The sequence below is a fragment of the Mus caroli genome, unplaced genomic scaffold (genome assembly GCF_978045245.1).
Source record: "Mus caroli unplaced genomic scaffold, Mus_caroli_1 scaffold_20, whole genome shotgun sequence".
Taxonomy (NCBI): Eukaryota; Metazoa; Chordata; class Mammalia; order Rodentia; family Muridae; genus Mus; species Mus caroli.
The window spans coordinates 39,684,924-39,704,369 of NW_028227275.1; the positions used below are offsets into that span (position 1 = coordinate 39,684,924).

The 19,446-nt window shown below is 42.0% G+C and overlaps 1 protein-coding gene across 2 annotated transcripts in view; it reads left to right on the plus strand.

The window, feature by feature from the left end:
- Window positions 1-19,446, plus strand: part of Gda (guanine deaminase) — a 92,066-nt gene that overhangs the window by 49,070 nt on the left and 23,550 nt on the right. The window contains exons 2-7 of one of the 2 annotated variants that reach the window (XM_021151664.3): window positions 231-319; window positions 5,701-5,872; window positions 8,743-8,830; window positions 11,371-11,476; window positions 15,191-15,218; window positions 17,503-17,610. In XM_021151664.3, coding sequence (XP_021007323.1) covers window positions 231-319; window positions 5,701-5,872; window positions 8,743-8,830; window positions 11,371-11,476; window positions 15,191-15,218; window positions 17,503-17,610 — 591 coding nt within the window. The remainder of the gene's footprint in view (window positions 1-230; window positions 320-5,700; window positions 5,873-8,742; window positions 8,831-11,370; window positions 11,477-15,190; window positions 15,219-17,502; window positions 17,611-19,446) is intronic. The other variant, XM_029472743.2, reaches the window with a different exon arrangement.

Sequence of the window (19,446 nt, forward strand, 5' to 3'; positions counted from 1 at the left end):
TGAACATGTTTGGAATCTCAGGTCTACCTTTTTGCAGAAGAGAAGTTGAATGTTAGTTCTAAGGGCAACAAAACACAAACTATTGTCATGTTTTTCCCTCCAAAATTAATCTTGCTTTGTACCAAATATTGTTTAAAATTAACTCAGCGTCACTCTGAAAATATTGTGTGTTGTATCAACCAATGGCTGATTTATTAATATCTGACTTTTTTTCTTTCTTCCTCTTAAAGATAGTGTTTCTAGAAGACTCATCTCAGCAAGAAAAACTGGCCAAGGAGTGGTGCTTCAAGCCATGTGAGATCAGAGAGCTGAGCCACCAGTAAGTCTCTACCAACAGCTTCCCTTTTGCTGGAAGCCAGTATCAAGGTTCAAGCAATGAGAAATGTTTACTGAGAGAGGGGAGGCTTTCTAATTTACCAGTTGTCCATTAGTGGGGAACATGAGTTAGAAAAACAAGCCATCTGAAGGACAGAAACTTTGAGGACCAGAGACTGCCATGGCTCGCTCCTTCCTTCCTTCCTTCCTTCCTTCCTTCCTTCCTTCCTTCCTTCCTTCCTTCCTTTTTTTTTTTTTTTTTTGAGGGGGGGTTCGAGACAGGGTTTCTCTATATAGCCCTGACTGTCCTGGAACTCACTCTGTAGATAAGGCTGGCCTTGAACTCAGAAATCCGCCTGCCTCTGCCTCCCAAGTGCTGGGATTAAAGGCATGCACCACCACTGCCCGGCTGGTTCCTTTCTTTCTTTAGCAAACATCTGTTGAATATTACGTGTGCAGTGTTAGAATCTTCACAAGCCTTTAGCCCTATATAAGATGGGGGAGGGGAGGGGCAAAAACAGGGAAGGTATTAAGGAGCAGAGTTTGAGAAACTACTCCAGTGGTATGATTAGGGAGGACCTGGGTTCAGAGTACACTTGAGTTGGAATTTTTATGGTCTTTACTATCTACATAAAATGTGCTTCCAGTGGAGGGCTTACTATCTCCATAGCCTGGCTGATTTGATATGTACAAATGAGAATACTTGTCTCAAGCTGACGTATTTTATCTAATTTCAGAAGGCTATGTTTTAAGTCCAATAATAGTGGCACCATCATTTTTACTCTGAAAATCCATTTAAAACTTAAAAAGTGACTCTAGGTAATGGAACTAGAAGTTCATGCAACTGATGATGGTGTTCAAACAGACTGTGTGACACTGGTCTAGGCCCTCAGTCAACTGTCCTTGTACAACCTTGTATCAGTGTTTGCCATTTGTATAGAACATGAGTGGATGCATAGGAGATGCCTTCACCTGCCTGCAATCCCAGCACTAGGAAGCTGGGGCAGAACTTCAAATTCAAGGCTAATCTGGGTTACATATTGAGACCACACCCCAAAAAGGAAATGAGAAGTGGGGTGGAGTGGAGCATGGAACTGTGGATGTAGATTAGTAGTAGAGCACATGTTTGAGATGTGTTAAGTCTTTGGGCTTACAAAAATAAAGTTAAGTGAAAATAAAGAAACATAAAAGATAGGCAGGTATTCTGATTACTGTATATAGTATTCTATATATTGTTAACTTTTTCTCAATTTTTAAAAAGGCTAGGTTACCCCTTCAGGTTTAAAGTGTGAAGTTGATGTTCTAAGGGAGTTATGCTGACTAAATATCATGGGGGAGGGAAAGCCAAAAGGCGAAGGGAGGGGACCTTCTTCTGAGGAAGCCAGTGGGCCACCTCTTGAGTCTGCCTCAAGTTGGCTCTTGATAGCTACCATCTAGCTCCAAGTCAGACGGTGAATTGACTTCTAACCTGGGCTGAGGCATTGGCAGGTTCCAACCCTGTAACCATCCCTGAACTGCATCTTCTCTCTGTAAAATGAGGTAGTGCACTTAAGGACTTTGTTCCACATGCATCTCTAACATTCCACACACTTGCTTCTTTATCTCAGCAAACCGCATACTTACCCTTGAGTGTGTGGATTTTGGTGGGGTCTTATCCCAGCGCTTCTTATATCTGGTAAAAGCTACACTCAGGCCATGGTAAGTCCTCCCTAGCCTAGCTTCTGCTCTCAAATATTGCACCCTCAAGAACCTCTTGAGTCCAGTTCTTTTTCTGTCACTCACATGGTGAGCCCCTTACTCCTCAGCACCTTGGACAGAACTAAAGTAACCTGAGCTTTAGAGTAAATGTTCAGTGTCCTGCCACCAGATCACTGCGTTAGATGTTCTATAGTCTCTCTGAGGCTTCAGATCCCTTGCCTTCAGATTCTTGTCACTATCCCCCCACCTCCTTTATTTCTCTCTCTCAGATATCTCCTGGGACCCCTTTATTTTCTCGGCGATAGTTCTGCCAATGCCAATCATCGCCTTCTTCTCTTTCTCTTCCTTAAATGGACGCTACTGCTCAAGAGTTAGCTTTGTTTATTCATTTCTACAGAAATCTCTTGCCATTTAAAGCTTGAAGAGAAACCCTTTAACCCTGAATCCTGTCTTTAACTATTGTGAGACAGCTTATCCCACACCATCAGGAACTTCTTGGACATGTAGAGATCACACAGTAAAGACTAGATGTGGTTTGAGTGTGTCCTTCAAAGGTTCAGATGCTGAAAGTTGGACCCTGTGTATAGTACAGATATTGAGAAGCAGTGAAATTTTTGAGAAGTGGGACCTGGTTGGAGATGATTCGTGATGATTGCACAAAGTGAGGGGGTTCTTCTGAGAGCGGGCTGAGTTAGGCTGAATTAAAGTGACTCTGTCCCATACAGTTGGCTTATTCTGCATGCAGCTGGTTATTTTTATAGTTCTCTATGTGTGTAATGCAAAAAGGTGTGCCCTTGCCTAGATCGTGCATGTACAATTTTAGAAGTGTGAGATAAATAAACCTCTTTTAAAAAGTAAAGGATCCAGCCTTGGGTAGTTTGTCGCAGATATATGCAACAGTCACTGCCTCATCCGTTGATACTTGACTTAGGCTGGCATCATGAGACCCTGCATACCTGACTCTGTACTCAGGTTCTCTGCACTTTGTATGTTTGCCCTCATATGCTCAAAACTTTCTCTGACTCATCTCCTTTGCTTCTAGAGACTGATAGGATAGTACATTCTTCCTCTCGTGTTTATCATTGCTTTTCCATGGGAAATGGGAATTGCTGCGACCTTTATTCAGAAAGCTTGCATGTGGAAGGTTTCAGGAGTCTCCTAGCTCATGTATTTTTACCCTGTGTGTATTTATATAGGAATATGTGCGTGTGCACATGCATGCACACATGGAGAAGGCCGAGTTTGATACCGGATAGCTTCTTCAACCATTTTCCACCTTATTTGTTGAAATCCAGAGCTTATTGATTCAGCTCATCTACTCAGCTAGCTTGCCTCCCTGTGATGGGATAAAGGGAGCCACCCTGCCCTCCTGGTATTTACCTGGGTATTAGAAATTTGAACTCTGATTCTTATGCTTGCCCGGGAAACATTTTATCCACTGAGCCATCTCTTGGCCCTTCAAAATTATGTTTTGCAAGTGATTGCTATTGTAAGAGCAATAAGGCTTTTTATTTTCCTGAATAGTATTCCACTGGGCCACAGTTTGTTTAGCCATATTTCTCCCGTGACAGTTATTTATATTGTTTCCAACTTGAGGCTACAATATGAACAGAACTGCTGCAAACATTCTCGTACAATCTGTTTTTTATAAACTTAAGCTTTATTTCTCTTGAGTACATACTTAAGACTGAAATTATTCACTCAGATCCTCTGTGTAACAAGGTCTCTCTCTCTCTCTCTCTCTCTCTCTCTCTCTCTCTCTCACACACACACACACACACACACACACACACACACCCCTAATATCTTGAATTATTATAAAGTCTCTGAAGACAATAAGAGGCCTTATTTCTCTGTAGACTCCCCACAAGTCTTAACTGAGCCTCCTAAACATGATTGAAGAGCACATGACTGCAGGTGAACTCAAAGCTGTTTCACTTTGTGGTGGTAAAGAGAGTATGAGGATCAAAGACAGAGGTACTTAGAGAGGACAGTGACTGACACATTTCACACTGTAGGCTCTCTTCTTATTCATGAGTTGTCACTGTTCTTTGTCACCTAGAGTGTAGTGAACAAGAATGCTGAACCTATAAGGTAGCAGTCAAGGTCAAAGCTGGCCTCCCAAGCTCATAAGCTACCAAGGACACTTCCTGAGCTTACATTTATTGCGATACAGATGAGGATGCTATTTGCCTACTCTAGAACATCCTTTTCACCACCAGCAGCACTTACTGATGCTTTTTGCCGTTGCTAGGTACCACCCTTGTATCCTGTAACTCAGTCCTCCCCACAATTTTGTGGTCAAGACACTGCTTATTTTTTTATACAGTTAAAAAAAAAAAGGAGAGAGAGAGAGAGAGAGAGAGAGAGAGAGATTGAGATTCAGAGACTGGATCACATGACACATGTCTCACTGCTGGTTAATGGTGAGTCCTCACTCAGAGAGCCTCATCTAGACTGTATGTATGTAACTGTTAGCAAGATGCCTACCACAAGTAGCACGATGCTCAGAGGATGCTGTGCCCAGTTCCAGGATATGCACACATTCAGCGTTAGCCGTAATAACTGCAGCTGCATGCCACTTCTAGTTCTCTTCTTAAAATAGAACATTTTAAAGCTGCTCATGGCTGTATCTTACTTCTAGATGTATGGATACATTTTATTTGCTGGCTAAGGGATGTTTTTTCTTGTGGTGTCGAGTGTTGAGTTCAGGTTCGTTGGGTGATTCTTCAGTTGCTCTAGTGACAGTAATGGAGTATATATAGCATGTATTAATAGATATATGTTCGGATGAGATGATACAATGACTACCCAAGGGAACTGAATTAGCTCATCTATGTCTACTAGCATTGGCCTGTCTCCCTTCTGTGGAGAGTGCTTCTGACAACTTAAAAATATCTATCCAAAATATCCATAAGAATAGAAAGAAATGTGGCTCGGTGGGCGGGGGTTGGGGGTGGGGCTCAGCTGATCAGAAGTATGAAGGTGTGCATAATGGTGTATGCCTGTCATCTGAGCACTCAGAAGGTAGAAGGAGGAGAAATATGAGTCCAATGCCAACAGGGGCTATACAACACAATCCTGTCTCAAAAAGAAGAGAAGCAGCAAAGAAGCTGGGATGGCAGTCATAGCATCATACCCTCCTCAGTACCTCACCTTCAGACCAACAGCTCATTTCTACACTTTCCTGGCAAAGATCAAGAATCTCAAACCAGCCCAGGCATGCATGTTCCTGGTGCTTCTGTTGAGAGTTCCGCCTTTAAATACATGGAGGACAGGATTTCTTACAGTCTTCTAAGATGAAGAGAGCTACTGAGCCTTAAATCACTGTTTCTTATCCTTAGTCCCCTTCTGTTACATGTGAGTCTGTCCCTCAGTCCAAATCATGAGGCTTGAAGACCCCACCCCACCTCTGTTCTCTGTCAAGTTGTGAAAACAGAGTCATAGATGTCCCCATGCCCCCTCTCTTTTCTTCTGCTACAGTGGCTTGGCTTCTGTGCACTTCTGTTTTCCTTTCCTTCACTGTCTCTGATTGGAACTGTACATATAGAAACTTAGGCGCTCTCTCTCTTTTAGCAAAACATTTTACTTAAAAATAAGAAAACTTTGAGTTGTACAATTGTAAGATAAGCGAAACCCTTGTCTAAGGAAACTGTTCAATGTTTTCCTTTTCTTCTCACTTCTCAGTGAGTTCTTCATGCCAGGCCTTGTTGATACCCACATCCATGCCCCTCAGTATGCCTTTGCTGGAAGCAACGTTGACCTGCCGCTTTTGGAGTGGCTGAACAAGTATACATTTCCCACAGAACAAAGGTTCCAGAGCACTGATGTGGCTGAAGAAGTCTACACTAGAGTTGTTGTGAGTATTCTGTGTGCCTGTTCTGTGTAATGCCTGTTCATCTATGCAAACATTCATTTCTAAGACCAGACTTCAGGTATCAAACTGAGGACATTAAGGTTGGCAAGGACTGTAGCAGTTTTAGTTCTTTTCATAATCCACTGATTACCCTACCCTCACAGTGACAAGGAGAGAATTTGAGTTTTAGGTCTCAGCCTGGTGGATTCTACAGCATTCCTTAACTCTTGTCTTCTGGGCACTTTCTCTCACTGCAGCCATAATCCTGTTGTGAGGACCATGTGGAATATCTGTGTGACCTTTAAAGGGCTATGTGACTCACTGTGTCCATCTACAAAACTCAGAGTTAATGATACTACCTATTTCATGGAATTGTTATAATAATATACCAGGTTAATATTTGTGGGGTCCTTAAAATAGTGCCTAGCATATGGTAAGAACTCTATCTATCTATCTATCTATCTATCTATCTATCTATCTATCTATCTATCTATCTATCTATCTATCTATCTGTTTAATGTTCAAGAAAAAATAAAGTTCAAATTACATTTAGGAAGATAGCACATTGTTTCAGGAGGTTTTCGAGGAGGGAAGACAGGATGGTCCCACATCGCAGAACAGGTGGGGATGTGATGTGAGGGCCAACAGCATTAGTGGGAACAGTGGAGCCAATTCAGCCCCTGGGCAGTGACTGCAGTGTGTGCCCACTGCATGTTGAAATGCCCCTACCTTCTCCTCCTTCATAAAAATTAGCTCCAGAATGAGAGCACACGCAGACACTGGAAAACCATCAACAGTAAAGAAGGCAGAATACAAATGCTTTCATCTGGCCTCGTTTTTTTGCAGGGAACACTATGAACTACGTTCCTGGATTCTGATTGGCCATCCTGGTAGTTCTATGGTACTGGCTATGCACCTTTACAAGGAACAAGCCTTAGCCTTCCTGCTAGTATCATTCCAGTCTTAAAGAATAGAAGCAAGTGCTTACATTCATTCCTTTGTCTTACTTAATTATAATTGTGGGACTTATATTTTAGCCTGCATCCATGTGACACTAGAAAAACTTTTCAGGCTAAAAGCTTGTTATGAATTGGCTAGCACACGGTGCTAATGAATTGTGTTAACCACGCCAAATCTTTATCCTCAAAATGTATTTATACCTCCCATTGTTCTAAAAAGGGTTTGAAATGGCTTAAAATTGCATAGTATGAAACAAAAGAAAATGAGTCATCAAATCACAGCAGAGGGAAAAAGAGGGGAATGGAGAAATAAAACCCCAAAGTCAATGCGCAGTCTTGGTAGAACCTGTTACAGATTTAGCTATATGCTTCTAGCACACGATGTAGACAGGGAATTCAGAAATAAAATCCACTGTGTGTGTGATTTTTGAGGGGATAAAAGCATATGTATTCCTTACACTGAAGTTAAAAAAAATTCTAACATTGCTAACTGAATGTGGGTGGATATGGTGTCAAAATACATTTGTAAAGATGATTATGGGTAGGAGGAGGAGGAAGAGGAGGAAGAAGAGAGGAAAAATAAAGGGAAATTGCATTATATCAGTTCTTTATACTTGAGATGGAGCATCAGTGTCCTTCAGGCAACATACATAACATATTTCTTTATGTAGGTATTTAAATTCAGTGAGTTCTAAGCTGGTCTGTTCCTGACAAGTATTTATTTGCCAGACATGTCCTGTGATTCTGGTTATGAGCAGGCCTACACATGCTAACAAAGATTCAGGTGGAATTGACCTCCACTTAAGAGAGTTGGCACTCCCCACGCCCAGCCCTGCCCTCCTTGGGTTCTCCCTGTCTTGTCACGTGACTGTGCTTAGCATAGATGTCTGAGTTTTCTAGTGTTTTTAGCTCAAGGAAGTCCATTTTGAAACTGCAGATTCTCATCCAATTGAAGCTTTTCTTCATGAGAACCAAGGCTGGAGGACTTTCCTCTTACCCACATCAGCAGTGACTGATAAACCTCTTTACAGGATGAACTCTGGAGGGAGCAAACACTGAATTCAGTGTCACTGGGTGAACATACCTTCCAGTGACTCGTTTTCTTCAGGAAGGGATTCTTCAGCCTCTTCAGGGGTGGTGGGAGTGACATACTCAGTGTTCTCAGGACCCTGGCCATCAGCTAGATCTCCACTTAAACCCTTTCTTCATCTTGTTACCGGGGATTTTGTGCCCTTTCCACATTAGCAGTTTCTAAGGAGAATGACTCCATACACAGAACAGGTTAGGAATGGTTGGGAAGCTTCCACAGAGGGAACATGACTGTGCAGACTCCAGCTAGTGTCCTGCTAGCTCCCCAAATGCCCACCCTCTTCCCAGGCGTCCAGCATCTTCTCTGTGTTTTCCTCTGCTGTTGTCTCTTCTTGTGTGTTTTCTTGGGAGTTAATCTATGTTGCCCTCACTTATTGTGGTGCAAGTGAAAATTCACTAAGGATAGAAGACATAATGATAATTGTTCTGCCAGGTTGAAGCAGAAACCTAGCTGAATAATTTTATGTTGTCATATACAGAAACAAAGATCCCACTTGCATACTCATAGATTAATAAAAATCCAAATAGCCTTACACAATCCCAAAGAACAAGGAGTTAACTGGCATCTCATTTTATGACCTCTGGAACACCCAACCATGTGAATCTAGGAAATCTGAAGCACCAACTTCTCCTTAAGCTCACACTTTTAGAGTATAAATACTTTTGCCATTTACTTAGTCTCTTCCACATCAAGATGGCATACCTTTAAATAAACACATCTTAAAATTAAAAACCAGACTTCTATTTTCATCCATGTGTGCCATGTGACTTTTCTGAGCACATGCGAATCAGGATTTTTTTTTTTTTTTTGTGGTTTATTTTTAGAGGAGAACACTAAAGAACGGCACCACCACGGCTTGCTACTTTGGAACAATTCACACTGACTCATCCCTGATCCTTGCGGAAATTACAGGTGAGCAGCTAAAAGCAGGATTTAGGGGCACGTCAAGCAAAGACTACCACAGCATGCCTGGCGAGAGTTTATACTCAGTGGGAAGCTGCGCCTTTGGATCTAGAATTTGAGCATTTGCACTTTGTGAGTGACTCTGAATATCCTAGAGCCCTAAATCGATGTTTATTGTTTAAATGTTTTAATTATTTCTATATAGGTTCTGGTTCCAGGATAACATTTATAGATCGGAATTTGGCATATTGATTTGGGGCTCTTTAGAGCACCGTTATCAGTGTAGCTGTGGCAACAGTTTGTTATATTGTAATCAATGGATAGGTCTTGACAGTTAGCTAGATTCTGGGCATTGTGCTTGATGCTAGCACTGCAGTGAACTAGAAGAAAATCTTTGTCCTAAAAGAACAGAAAGGACACTTAAACACATTGATTAATACTTGTAGTAACACCTGCTAGATATACCTGAGTATTGTACAAAATAGTCTAAATGGCTGTCTGACATCTATGGCTACCCTCATAGCACAGATAGATTAACTAAAGCACCAAGATGTCCACATAGCTGGGAAGCAGAACTGAGCCTAGATTTAGGCTGATGATTCCACACATACCCAAGTCAATGCCTGGCATACAGCAGGTACTTGGTAAGTACTGTTGACTGATGATGTATTTGCCTCACTGTTGTGTTCCAAGATAGTTCATACCAAAGGCCAGTTGCTGACACTGAAAATGATCATGAAAGTTCTCAGAAGAGGCAAAGGCAGCCCATCTGGGAAGACTCCATGGAAGCGGCCTTTAACTGAGTGGAAGACAAAACCTGGAGAGACTGAAGTGAGGAAAGGAGGTGGACAGGGGACCTAGAGCAGGGATATTGATGATGGAGACAGGAAATAGCATGGTTCAAAGAAAGTGGCAGATGCACTGCACCATGAGGAGTGTGAGGAGGTTCAGAGCACAGAGGGCCTTGACTATACACCAGAGACTCAAAAGAAGGTTTCAGGGCAGTGAGTGATATAATGAGAATGATGTTAAGGGATTCATCTGATGATGACTAGATATTAAAATAAGCCTCAGGGAGAGAGTAGCAGACAGCCTTTTGAAAGACACGTGACAGCAAGGATGATGTGTTTATAAGAAGATAAAGAAAGAGGGAAATATGTTTTATGGATGTATGGTGAGGTGTGGGGGAAGGGGATGCCTCCATGGGCCCATGCTGAGGCATCCCTTCCCCTGAGAGACCAGCCACATGGAGGCATAGTATAGAATAGAGTATATTCAGGGCATGGGGAGGGAAGTTGAGAGGGGAATAGAGGGGAGAGAGAGAGAGAGAGAGAGAGAGAGAGAGAGAGAGAGAGAGAGAGAGAGAGAGAGAAAAGAAGAAGAAGAAGAAGAAGAAGAAGAAGAAGAAGAAGAAGAAGAAGAAGAAGAAGAAGAAGAAGAAGAAGAAGAAGAAGAAGACAAGAGAGAGAGAGAGAGGAGGGGACTAGCAGCCCCTTTTAGAGTGAGTCAGGCATGCCTAGCTGTGTTGCCAGGTAACTGTGGGGCAGAGCTAACAACGGAGACATTGTAAAACAACCCCACCTATGTAGCCAGACTGAAATACGAGTTCCTCCAGCCCATCTGATGAAGATCCTTCATTGCCAGCACCGTTAGGCATTTGGTAAACGATAACAGTATCTATGCCACTGTGGTTAGGGAGAACTGTGACGGAGCATCTGGGAACCATGTGCCTTATGCATCTTTCTTTGTGTCTTTCTTATCATCCTGCACAGCGCAGAGGACTCTGGGACACTGCAGTCTAGATTTCAGATAAGCATGATTTGGATATGTGTGGAGTCATCGACCTAGGCTCAGTTCTGCTTCCCAGCTATGTGGACATGTGGAACTCTTTGTGCCTTAGTTAATCTGTCTGTGCTATGAGAGCCAGCAGTAGATGCCAGACAGCCATTGAGGGCTGAGTATTTTGTACAATGTCTCGTACCTAGAACAGAATCGCAAGTGTTGCTACCATCTTAGATAATCACAGGGGCAAGGAATCAAAGCCAAGTCATTTACCCAGGACCCATGTTCTTAACATTTTATATGCTGTGTTTAACTAGAAAAGGAACAGCAGATGCATGGAGGGCACCTGGATCCAGTGATGGCAGGAGAGGAGCAGATAGACAAACAAATGAGGGGAAAGAAGGAGAGATGGTACATCAAGGAATATTAATACATTTTCTAGGATCTGAAGTTATTACCCTTTGTACCATGAGGGAAGATGAATGTCATGATAGTTGTAACATTGGTAGAAACATGGACAAACTGTTTAACCAAAAGGAAAAGGAAAGTAAGAAGTGTAAAATACCCAATTATTTGCTGGCAGGCTGGGAATATGATGGGGTCTGGGTGGAAGACTGTTGACTACTCTTTGAATTTAGTGGCTTTGTTATTGTCACCGTGGGAAGACAGAGGGATAATTCTTAACATTCTCACGTTTTAGAATGATTTTAATTTGATTTTTTTTTAAAGGAGCACATTTTTTGATTCTTTCTCTGTTTGCTTCACAGATAAATTTGGGCAGCGAGCATTTGTGGGCAAAGTATGCATGGATTTGAATGATACTGTTCCAGAGTACAAGGAGACCACCGAGGAGTCAGTCAAGGAGACAGAGAGGTAGTGTGCCTGGGAGAGGGGTGGAGTTCATCTATATTTTAGATGAGTTATCTGCTATTCTTATAGAGTCTGAAATCAAGATGGGAAAGTAGATACCATTATGACCCAGTTGAGATCTGAGCACAGTAACAATGTCAAACTATGGTGTGGACAGAGATAACACAGCAGGTCCACACGAAGACTCTAATGTGTCTGGTTGTCAAGCCACCTCTCCCAGATGCAACATACAAAGGAGGTGCCCTAAATACACCAGTGTCAGTTCTAGGATAAGTCCCCAATCAATCTGTTTGCAAGAGGGTAGGGATAATCCATGCTATACCACAAATTCAGCACAGCAGGGCTATCTATGATTCACAGACAGACAACAGGGAGAGTACAAACCTAGGACCCCAAATGGGTTAGTTTGCAAGGCTCAGCAGAGCTGCTCAGGAGGAGTGGAGAGTCATTTATACATACCCCACATTGCACTACAGTGGGGAACCCTAAAGTACAGTCTAGCTGATATTTTAATCCAGGTGGACACTTGGCTCATCGAGTTAAAAAAAAAATTGCAGGATGGGCCCAGAGAGATGGCTCAGCAGTACCTGCCTTAGCCCTGGTTTTCAGGACTCATGGCTTCTCACATGTTGGTAACTCCAGTTCCAGGGAATCTTATGTCCTCCTCTGCAATCCACAGGCACTGCATGCATATGCACACTCACATATGTAGACAAACACACCCATGAAATAAAACTAAGAAAACAAAATGAAAAAAATACAAGGTTTCCTTTTCTGGGAGGAACCAGGACAAGGCTGGCTGATGGATCTGGTTCCTGCAACTTCCAGATGTTAGATTTGCAGCCATTCTTCAGTTAATCCTGGGAGTTTCAAGAAAGAGGCAGAGGGCCATGTGACCAAGGCCTTGTCACACATCTGACATGTCTACCAAGTGGTGTGTGGATGCAGGAAATATGGTGTACAATAAAATTGATCAGCTATGAGAAAAGCAAAGTGGTTACAACATGATGGACTTTAAAATTATTATGCTAAGAAAAGCGTCACACAAAAGAGCACACTTTATAAACTTCCATTTATATTAAATACAGAGAAAATGCAAGTCCGTGCATGAGTCATAAAGTGGGAGAGGTTTGCTGTTGCCAGGAAAGAACTGTCTATCTCCTGCTTATGCACCCAGGGGATCTCGCTCTGAAGATGAATTCAAAGACTGCATTATTATGATAACTCCACAATCCAGTAAATTTGCTAAAATTATTGAATAGAGCACATAAAATTGGGTGAACTTGATGGTATGTAAATTATACTTCACCAAAAATGATTTTAAGGGTCGAGTGGGAAAGATTAGAATTTTAAGTGCATAGTTTGGAAGGGTTGCTTTGAAAAAATCACAAAAAAAGTGGCTCTTGAGAAGGACATTGTAAGAACAGAGTGGAGCGCTTTCCAGATTCCCACACTGTGACTCTCTCATGGACTACGGTGTTTCTCTCATCTCCTCTCACACCCAGCCTCCTGCTTTTGCCCCCCACGCAACTGAAGCAATTTCTTTTGAAGTCCAAGAATCTTGAGATGTAATGGCATATTCTAGAGTCTCCTTAAAGTGTAGCATTTCAGAGGAAGAGCCAATTATGTCCCTCTTCCAGTATGCCAAGGGCACTGGGCAGATTTAGGCTGTTTTATAAAATTGGTGTGCTTCTTTTGAAAAATGTACATTTGTTTATGTTTGTGCATGTGTCGTGTAAAATTGCGTGTACTAGTACACACACCCGTGGAGGCCAGGGGAGGATGCTGGGTGTTCTGCTCTGACACTCTCTGTCTTATTCCCTTGAGACAGGGTCTCCCACTGAACTGAAAGTTTTTAGTTCTGAGCATCCTCCTGTCTCTGACTGCCAGCACTCGGGTTTGAGGCATGCCCAGCTTGTTCAGCTCGGTTTTGTTTTTGTCTTTGTTTTTTACATTGGTGCTGGGGATTCAAATTCAGGTCTTCATACTTGCCTAGCAAGTGCTCCTACCCACTACACCATCTCCTCAGCTCCATAAAGGAAGGATCTTTTATTTTTATTTTTTTAAATTACCCTTTAGGGACTGGAGAGATGGCTCAGCAGTTGAGAGCATGGACTGTTCTTCCAGAGGTCTTGAGTTCAATTCCCAGCAACCACATGGTGGCTCACAACCATCTGTAATGGGCATCTGGTGCCCTATTCTGCTGTGTCTGAAGACCCTGACAGTGTACCCACATATATGAAATAAATATGGTCGGAGTGAGCAGAGCCAGAGCAAGCAGGACTGGAGTGAGCGGGGCTGGAAAAAAAAATTAATTACCTTTTTGTTTTTTAATTCCTGTATTAGGCCAGGGTTTCTCCAGAAGACCAGAATTTTTAAGTATAGTGCCCTGCTCATTAAATTACTTTTAAACGTAGTTGTAGGAAGTAATCACTTTTTTTTTTTTTGGTTTTTCGAGACAGGGTTTCTCTGTGTAGCCCTGGCTGTCCTGGCACTCACTTTGTAGACCAGGCTGGCCTCGAACTCAGAAATCCGCCTGCCTCTGCCTCCCGAGTGCTGGGATTAAAGGCGTGCTTGTGACATTTCTATAGGTGCATATGAAATACTAAGATCATATCTATAGCCTCCTCAATTGCGTTTGGGTGTGGGTTATATTATTTCATGTGTTTCCATTATGTCCAATTTCATATAACAATGGGGAAATTATTGACCATTTAAGTACTTTTCTCTCATGATCTTTGATACCTTTTCCATGGTATCTTGAAGAAGGAAGGTCACTGTCTTGTATTCCACATCAAGAGATGCACAGAAGTTTCTTTAGGTTCGTACTTTGCGGGTATAAGTTTAAATTTCAGTTTTGCTCCTATTTCCTGGGTTTCTCTCACTCCAAGCGTGTTCTCTCTAGAGTGCCGAGTTGAGAGACTAATACATGATCATTGGATGAGGGCAGCATCTCTGCTTTCAGTACTGGTCGTATGCTTAGCTCCTGTGCAGTCCACTGCTCTGGTCACTGCACCTTAAACCATAATTTGTTTTCCCTGAGGATAAAGATGGAACCAAGGGCTTTGTTCACACCTGGGAAGTATTTATCACAGAGCTACATTCCCAGGCTCTCAATTCATGTTTTAGTCTGAATGCATACCAGAAGGAAGCAACCAATAACTAAGAGTCTTTTCTGGCCAGAGCAGAAATAACTATTTCATAGGACAGTTGTCACTGGTCGAGCAGGCAGAAGTCCTAGGTTCATCACTTGTCTCTTCCCCCATACACTTTACAGACACCTCTGTCATAGTCCTTCACTTTCCTCTATTATCTACCCTACCTGCCAGACTGTGTCCTTGGAGACTGAAGGTGATACTGTGTGCATAAGCAGCTTCCACATAAGAGGGGATTAGAAGGACAGTGTCCGAGACTTCTAAGTGCCTGGGTGTGCCTAAGAGTCCATGCTCTCTCATCCATGGAACATGGCTCACTGCAACTCTATCACACAGAACTAATAGCACAGCCTGGGACCTGTGCGGATGCTCAGAAAGACCCACAGGATGTCCTGGGACAATATTCCTTGTGACTTTCCTCTCCCTCTTTTGCTATCAAAGAAAAACTAAATAATGATTCCTTGTTAATCTCTAGTTAGTGGTGGTGAGCACCCATGCTGTTTGAAACATTTATCTGAAAATAATTAACGTTTCTAAACTTGCATTTGTTGCTTCATTTCAGATTTGTGTCAGAAATGCTGCAAAAGAATGTAAGTAAATTTGTTCAGTTTTCACTTGGAGTGCAGCTCTGTTAGCTGTAGGATTTGTCAAGTTCTCTGGTAGATTAATCTGTGTACCTATGGCTTTGCCTATACATAAGAGGTATTTTCCTAGAACCGTTGATTTTTGACACAGTGTACCGAATGGCTCAGCTCAGACAGGTCACACTTTTTAAAACTGAAAACATCTGAGAAAGACCATGAGTTTTGGGGTGTACAGAGTAATGACATGTCACACACATGCAGTGTCAGGTGGTGGTCACGTGTTCCAGCCACATGTATAAGGGCAGGACTGCCAAAAAGCCTGGCCAACGTGTTCATTTTATGACTGAGAACTCATGCCCTTTGGTCAAAATTTCACATGATCTATAAAAGAAAACAAAATCAGTATCTTGGAGACATATGTGCACCTATGCTTACTGCATCTTTATTTGCCACAGCCCAAATGTGGAAGCAATATAGGAGCTTATGGATGAATAGATAAAGAAAACTAATTTTATATACATATATGTTTGTATGTACACACACACACAGAAGAATATACACAGATACATACGTGGGGCCGTATACAATTTAAATATGTCTTAAAGATATAATACACACACATGTGTGCATAATAATGGGATATTTTTCATTTGTAAAAAAGATATTGCTATTTGAGACAGCACTGATGAATCTGGAGTACATTATGTTACATGAAGGAAACCCAATTCGGAAGATAAATCCTGCGTATTTATCGCTTGCACGTGCAGTCTGGAAATGTCACATTCATAGAAGCTTCTGGTTTTGCTTTCTAGTGACGGCTTGTAGGACACTATATTTAGAGGTTTTGAAGTACAGTTTTGTAGTCAGGAATAATTACCTGATTTTAGTAGGTTTGATTATTCACTATTAAAATGTGCTATAAACTTTATGTTTGCCGACCTTGTTTAGAGCTTCAGGAATAGTGTATGTATTTACTTTTGGTTCCCATACCCTTTGTCTAGTTGTGGCAGGGAACCCAAGTTTAGTCAGGGTTATGTGAGCTCCATTCTGAGTTCACTAAGCTCTGAGTTAGTCTAAGGTGCATTGGTCAGCTGCCTGTCACAGTGACAGAATACCTGAGGTGAGCAAGTTATAAGAAAGGAAGGTTTGGTTTCAGACAGCTTTAGTCTAAGATCACTTGGTCTGGTGGCTTGTAGGCCTATGGCAAACCAGAGCATGATGGGAGAAATTCTAGGCAGAGGGAAGCTGCTCACTTTATGGCTGCCCAGAAACCACAGCTTATTTCTTCCTAGTTGGCTCTACCTCACAAAGGTTCTGTCATCTCCCAATAGCACTCTCAGCCAAGATACTTTCCCCACATGAGTTTGGGAGACATTTAAGATACAAACTGTTTTTTAAGGGATGGTGATCCAGTCAGTGTTCTCAAGAGTCACCCTCTCAACTCAGCCTTCCCAGGCCCACTCCATTTTCCCTTCCTGGTCTAGGGTCCTTTAGTTTTGTAACATTGGTCTCTGTAGATGAAGGGCTTCCTGATCCAAGAAGATTGGTGACATGAGAGCATTGGGGGCCCGTTTGATGGCCCCTTCTCCATTGGTTCTGTCTGCTACTAGTCTCCAGTATGGATTGAAAAACAGGCTATGCTCAGACATAGTCCTGTGGCACAACACAGGGCCGTGCATACTCAGCCAGGCATCTGCTTTGCCTGGCATTCTTCGGCCTGTCAAGACAGTGCTATTTCTTGCCTCCAAATCCAGTGTAAAAACTGGTTTATGGCTTCAGAAGATAGATTCATAGGTTAAATTAAGCCTAGCCCTTCTTTCCTTTATGACTTCCCACTGTCACACTGGAAACCATAGGGATCTTCAGAATTTCTTCCAATTTAACTCTGGGCAAGTTAGGGGTGATGCTTTTAGATCCTATCTATCACTACCTTCCTAGTAGTATCCTGCCTGCCAGCCATGAGGTTACCAAGGAGCTCTGAGTGAGGATGCAGCCAGCATACCTCCTCAAGATGAAGTCAGGGAAATAAGCTGCCACCTCACATGAGCTATCCCCACCAATGTAATGATGAGAATGCTTATAGTTAGACATAGAACTTTATTCTATAGACTTGATGCTGAAGACTGTGCTCGCCTCAAAGACGAGCTGTTTTTGGAACCCAGAACTTCTGTGGACTAGAAACTGGGGATTTTCATCCATATCAAAACTTGTAAAATCAGATTGTTTGTGGAATGTGCTATGTGTTCATAATCTTCATATTTTCCTCACCCATTTCTTTTATGATTTCCAGTATCCAAGGGTGAAACCCATAGTGACCCCACGCTTTGTCCTTTCTTGCACGGAGACTCTGATGAGTGAACTTGGCAACATCGCCAAGACCCATGATCTGTACATCCAGGTAGGCATTTGTCTTTGGTTTGTGCCTCGGGCTATACCTGCACGTCTTGGTACCCTCAGGTCATCTCTAGCAACATGTAGTTCTACTGAGATCTTCTAGAGTCAAAGAATTTCAGGGCAGGAGGTGACCTGACTGACAGATGTCACCAGGAGGTACCTTGACTAATGTCAACTAACCCATTTGGTCAGTTTTGCAGGTCAGAGGTCTGAAGTTGTTTTCATCCTTAATATTTGCTGATCAGTCTGAGACAGGCCAAGACAACTTTATAAAGAATAGCAAGATCAATGTCAGGCTACCCATTCTTGGTAAAATGCACTTAATACATTCCCTTCCTGCTTTTATTTGATGCTTTCCTGGTGTTCTAGAACCTTCATTTGCAGAGGAACCAATTATTATTTGAAAAGTAAAAAGAACTTAATTTCTACCTTACAGAAGTGAGTTAAAAATCCTTTTGTTCTGAGTTTCTTAATTTAAAACCAGGAACAAAAAGTGTATCTTCCTTTATCATTAAGTTGTTGCAATTTAGCAATAAAATGCTTTTTAAAAAAATCTCACAGCTGGGTTAAAATTAGGAGTTCCCCTCCCCCACTCACACTTAATTACACACTGCAGTAAAATCTCCTCTCTTTCTGAGCTGACAGTATTACAGGGAAGGAGGAGAAAGCTGGGGTGAAGGCAACATATTGATTCCTTAACTTTAATTTATTTATTTTTAAAATGAATGTTCATAGGACCCATCAGTGTGTCTTCCCAATGATTATTGTTTATGGCTTCTGATATTTGAACTTTGGATTCAGTGTCCAACAATTATTCTCTGGTGACAAAATTCCAAATTTGGATAGTATTTCCACATTGAAAACAGAATGTTTTTATTGAGAGACAGAGAGAGAGAGAGAGAGAGAGAGAGAGAGAGAGAGAGAGAGAGAGAGAGAGAGAGAGAGAGAGAATGCAAATAATATTTAAAGATACAGGAAAACAAAATGAAAAGGACTTGTAAAAAGTCTATTCTTATTCATCTTGCTATGTCTCTTCTTAGTACAGAAAATGAGGCATGGTAGAGTTGTCTGGGAAATGATCATTGGCTCACAAACTGTTTCATTGATAGGCTGTCATTACCTACTAGTCTGAAACGTTCTTTTTAGAGACTGGGGTGGCTGCTCTAGTGGAAGACACTTTGTGTCCCCTCGGGTTTCAGGTGCCCTCATGACAGGTGTGGCTTCCTCGGGCTCACTTGGTTTGTGTGTGCATTCCCATAAGTTCCTTCCTGAGGAAGGCAGGGTCACCCAGTTCTGTCATTTTTACAGTTGTTTCCTGCAAGAGCCTCATTCAGAAGGTGAAGAAAGGAGGCAGACTGAGGACAGGCCCTGAGCCAAGTCCTCCTTCTGCCTCCAATGCACTGGGTTCTGTAAAATTTCACACGTGAAATATGACTAACATATCTTCAACTCAAGAGATGGAAAATCGCTTAACTAGCGGTGAGAAGTAGAAGCTTAAAGAAAAGAACTTACTTGCCCAAAGTCATATAACCAGGCCCAGAATTCAGCTCTCTTCGTTCAAATTTTGCTTTTCTTTTGGACGAACTCTAGATTTATCCTCTGATGGTCATTGATCTTTTCTAGGCAGGCTGCTACAAGTAAGAGACTGGGTACCCTTAAAGAATACCAGCACCTATGTTTACTCTTGCTATAGACTAGTTCTAAGACTTGAGGGAAAGTTTAGTTGTCTTGAAAGATCACACACACACACACACACACACATATACACACACAGAGCCATGGTAAGGCTATTCAGTTGCTTTATCATATATATTGTCATACAGGATGCGTGTAATCATTT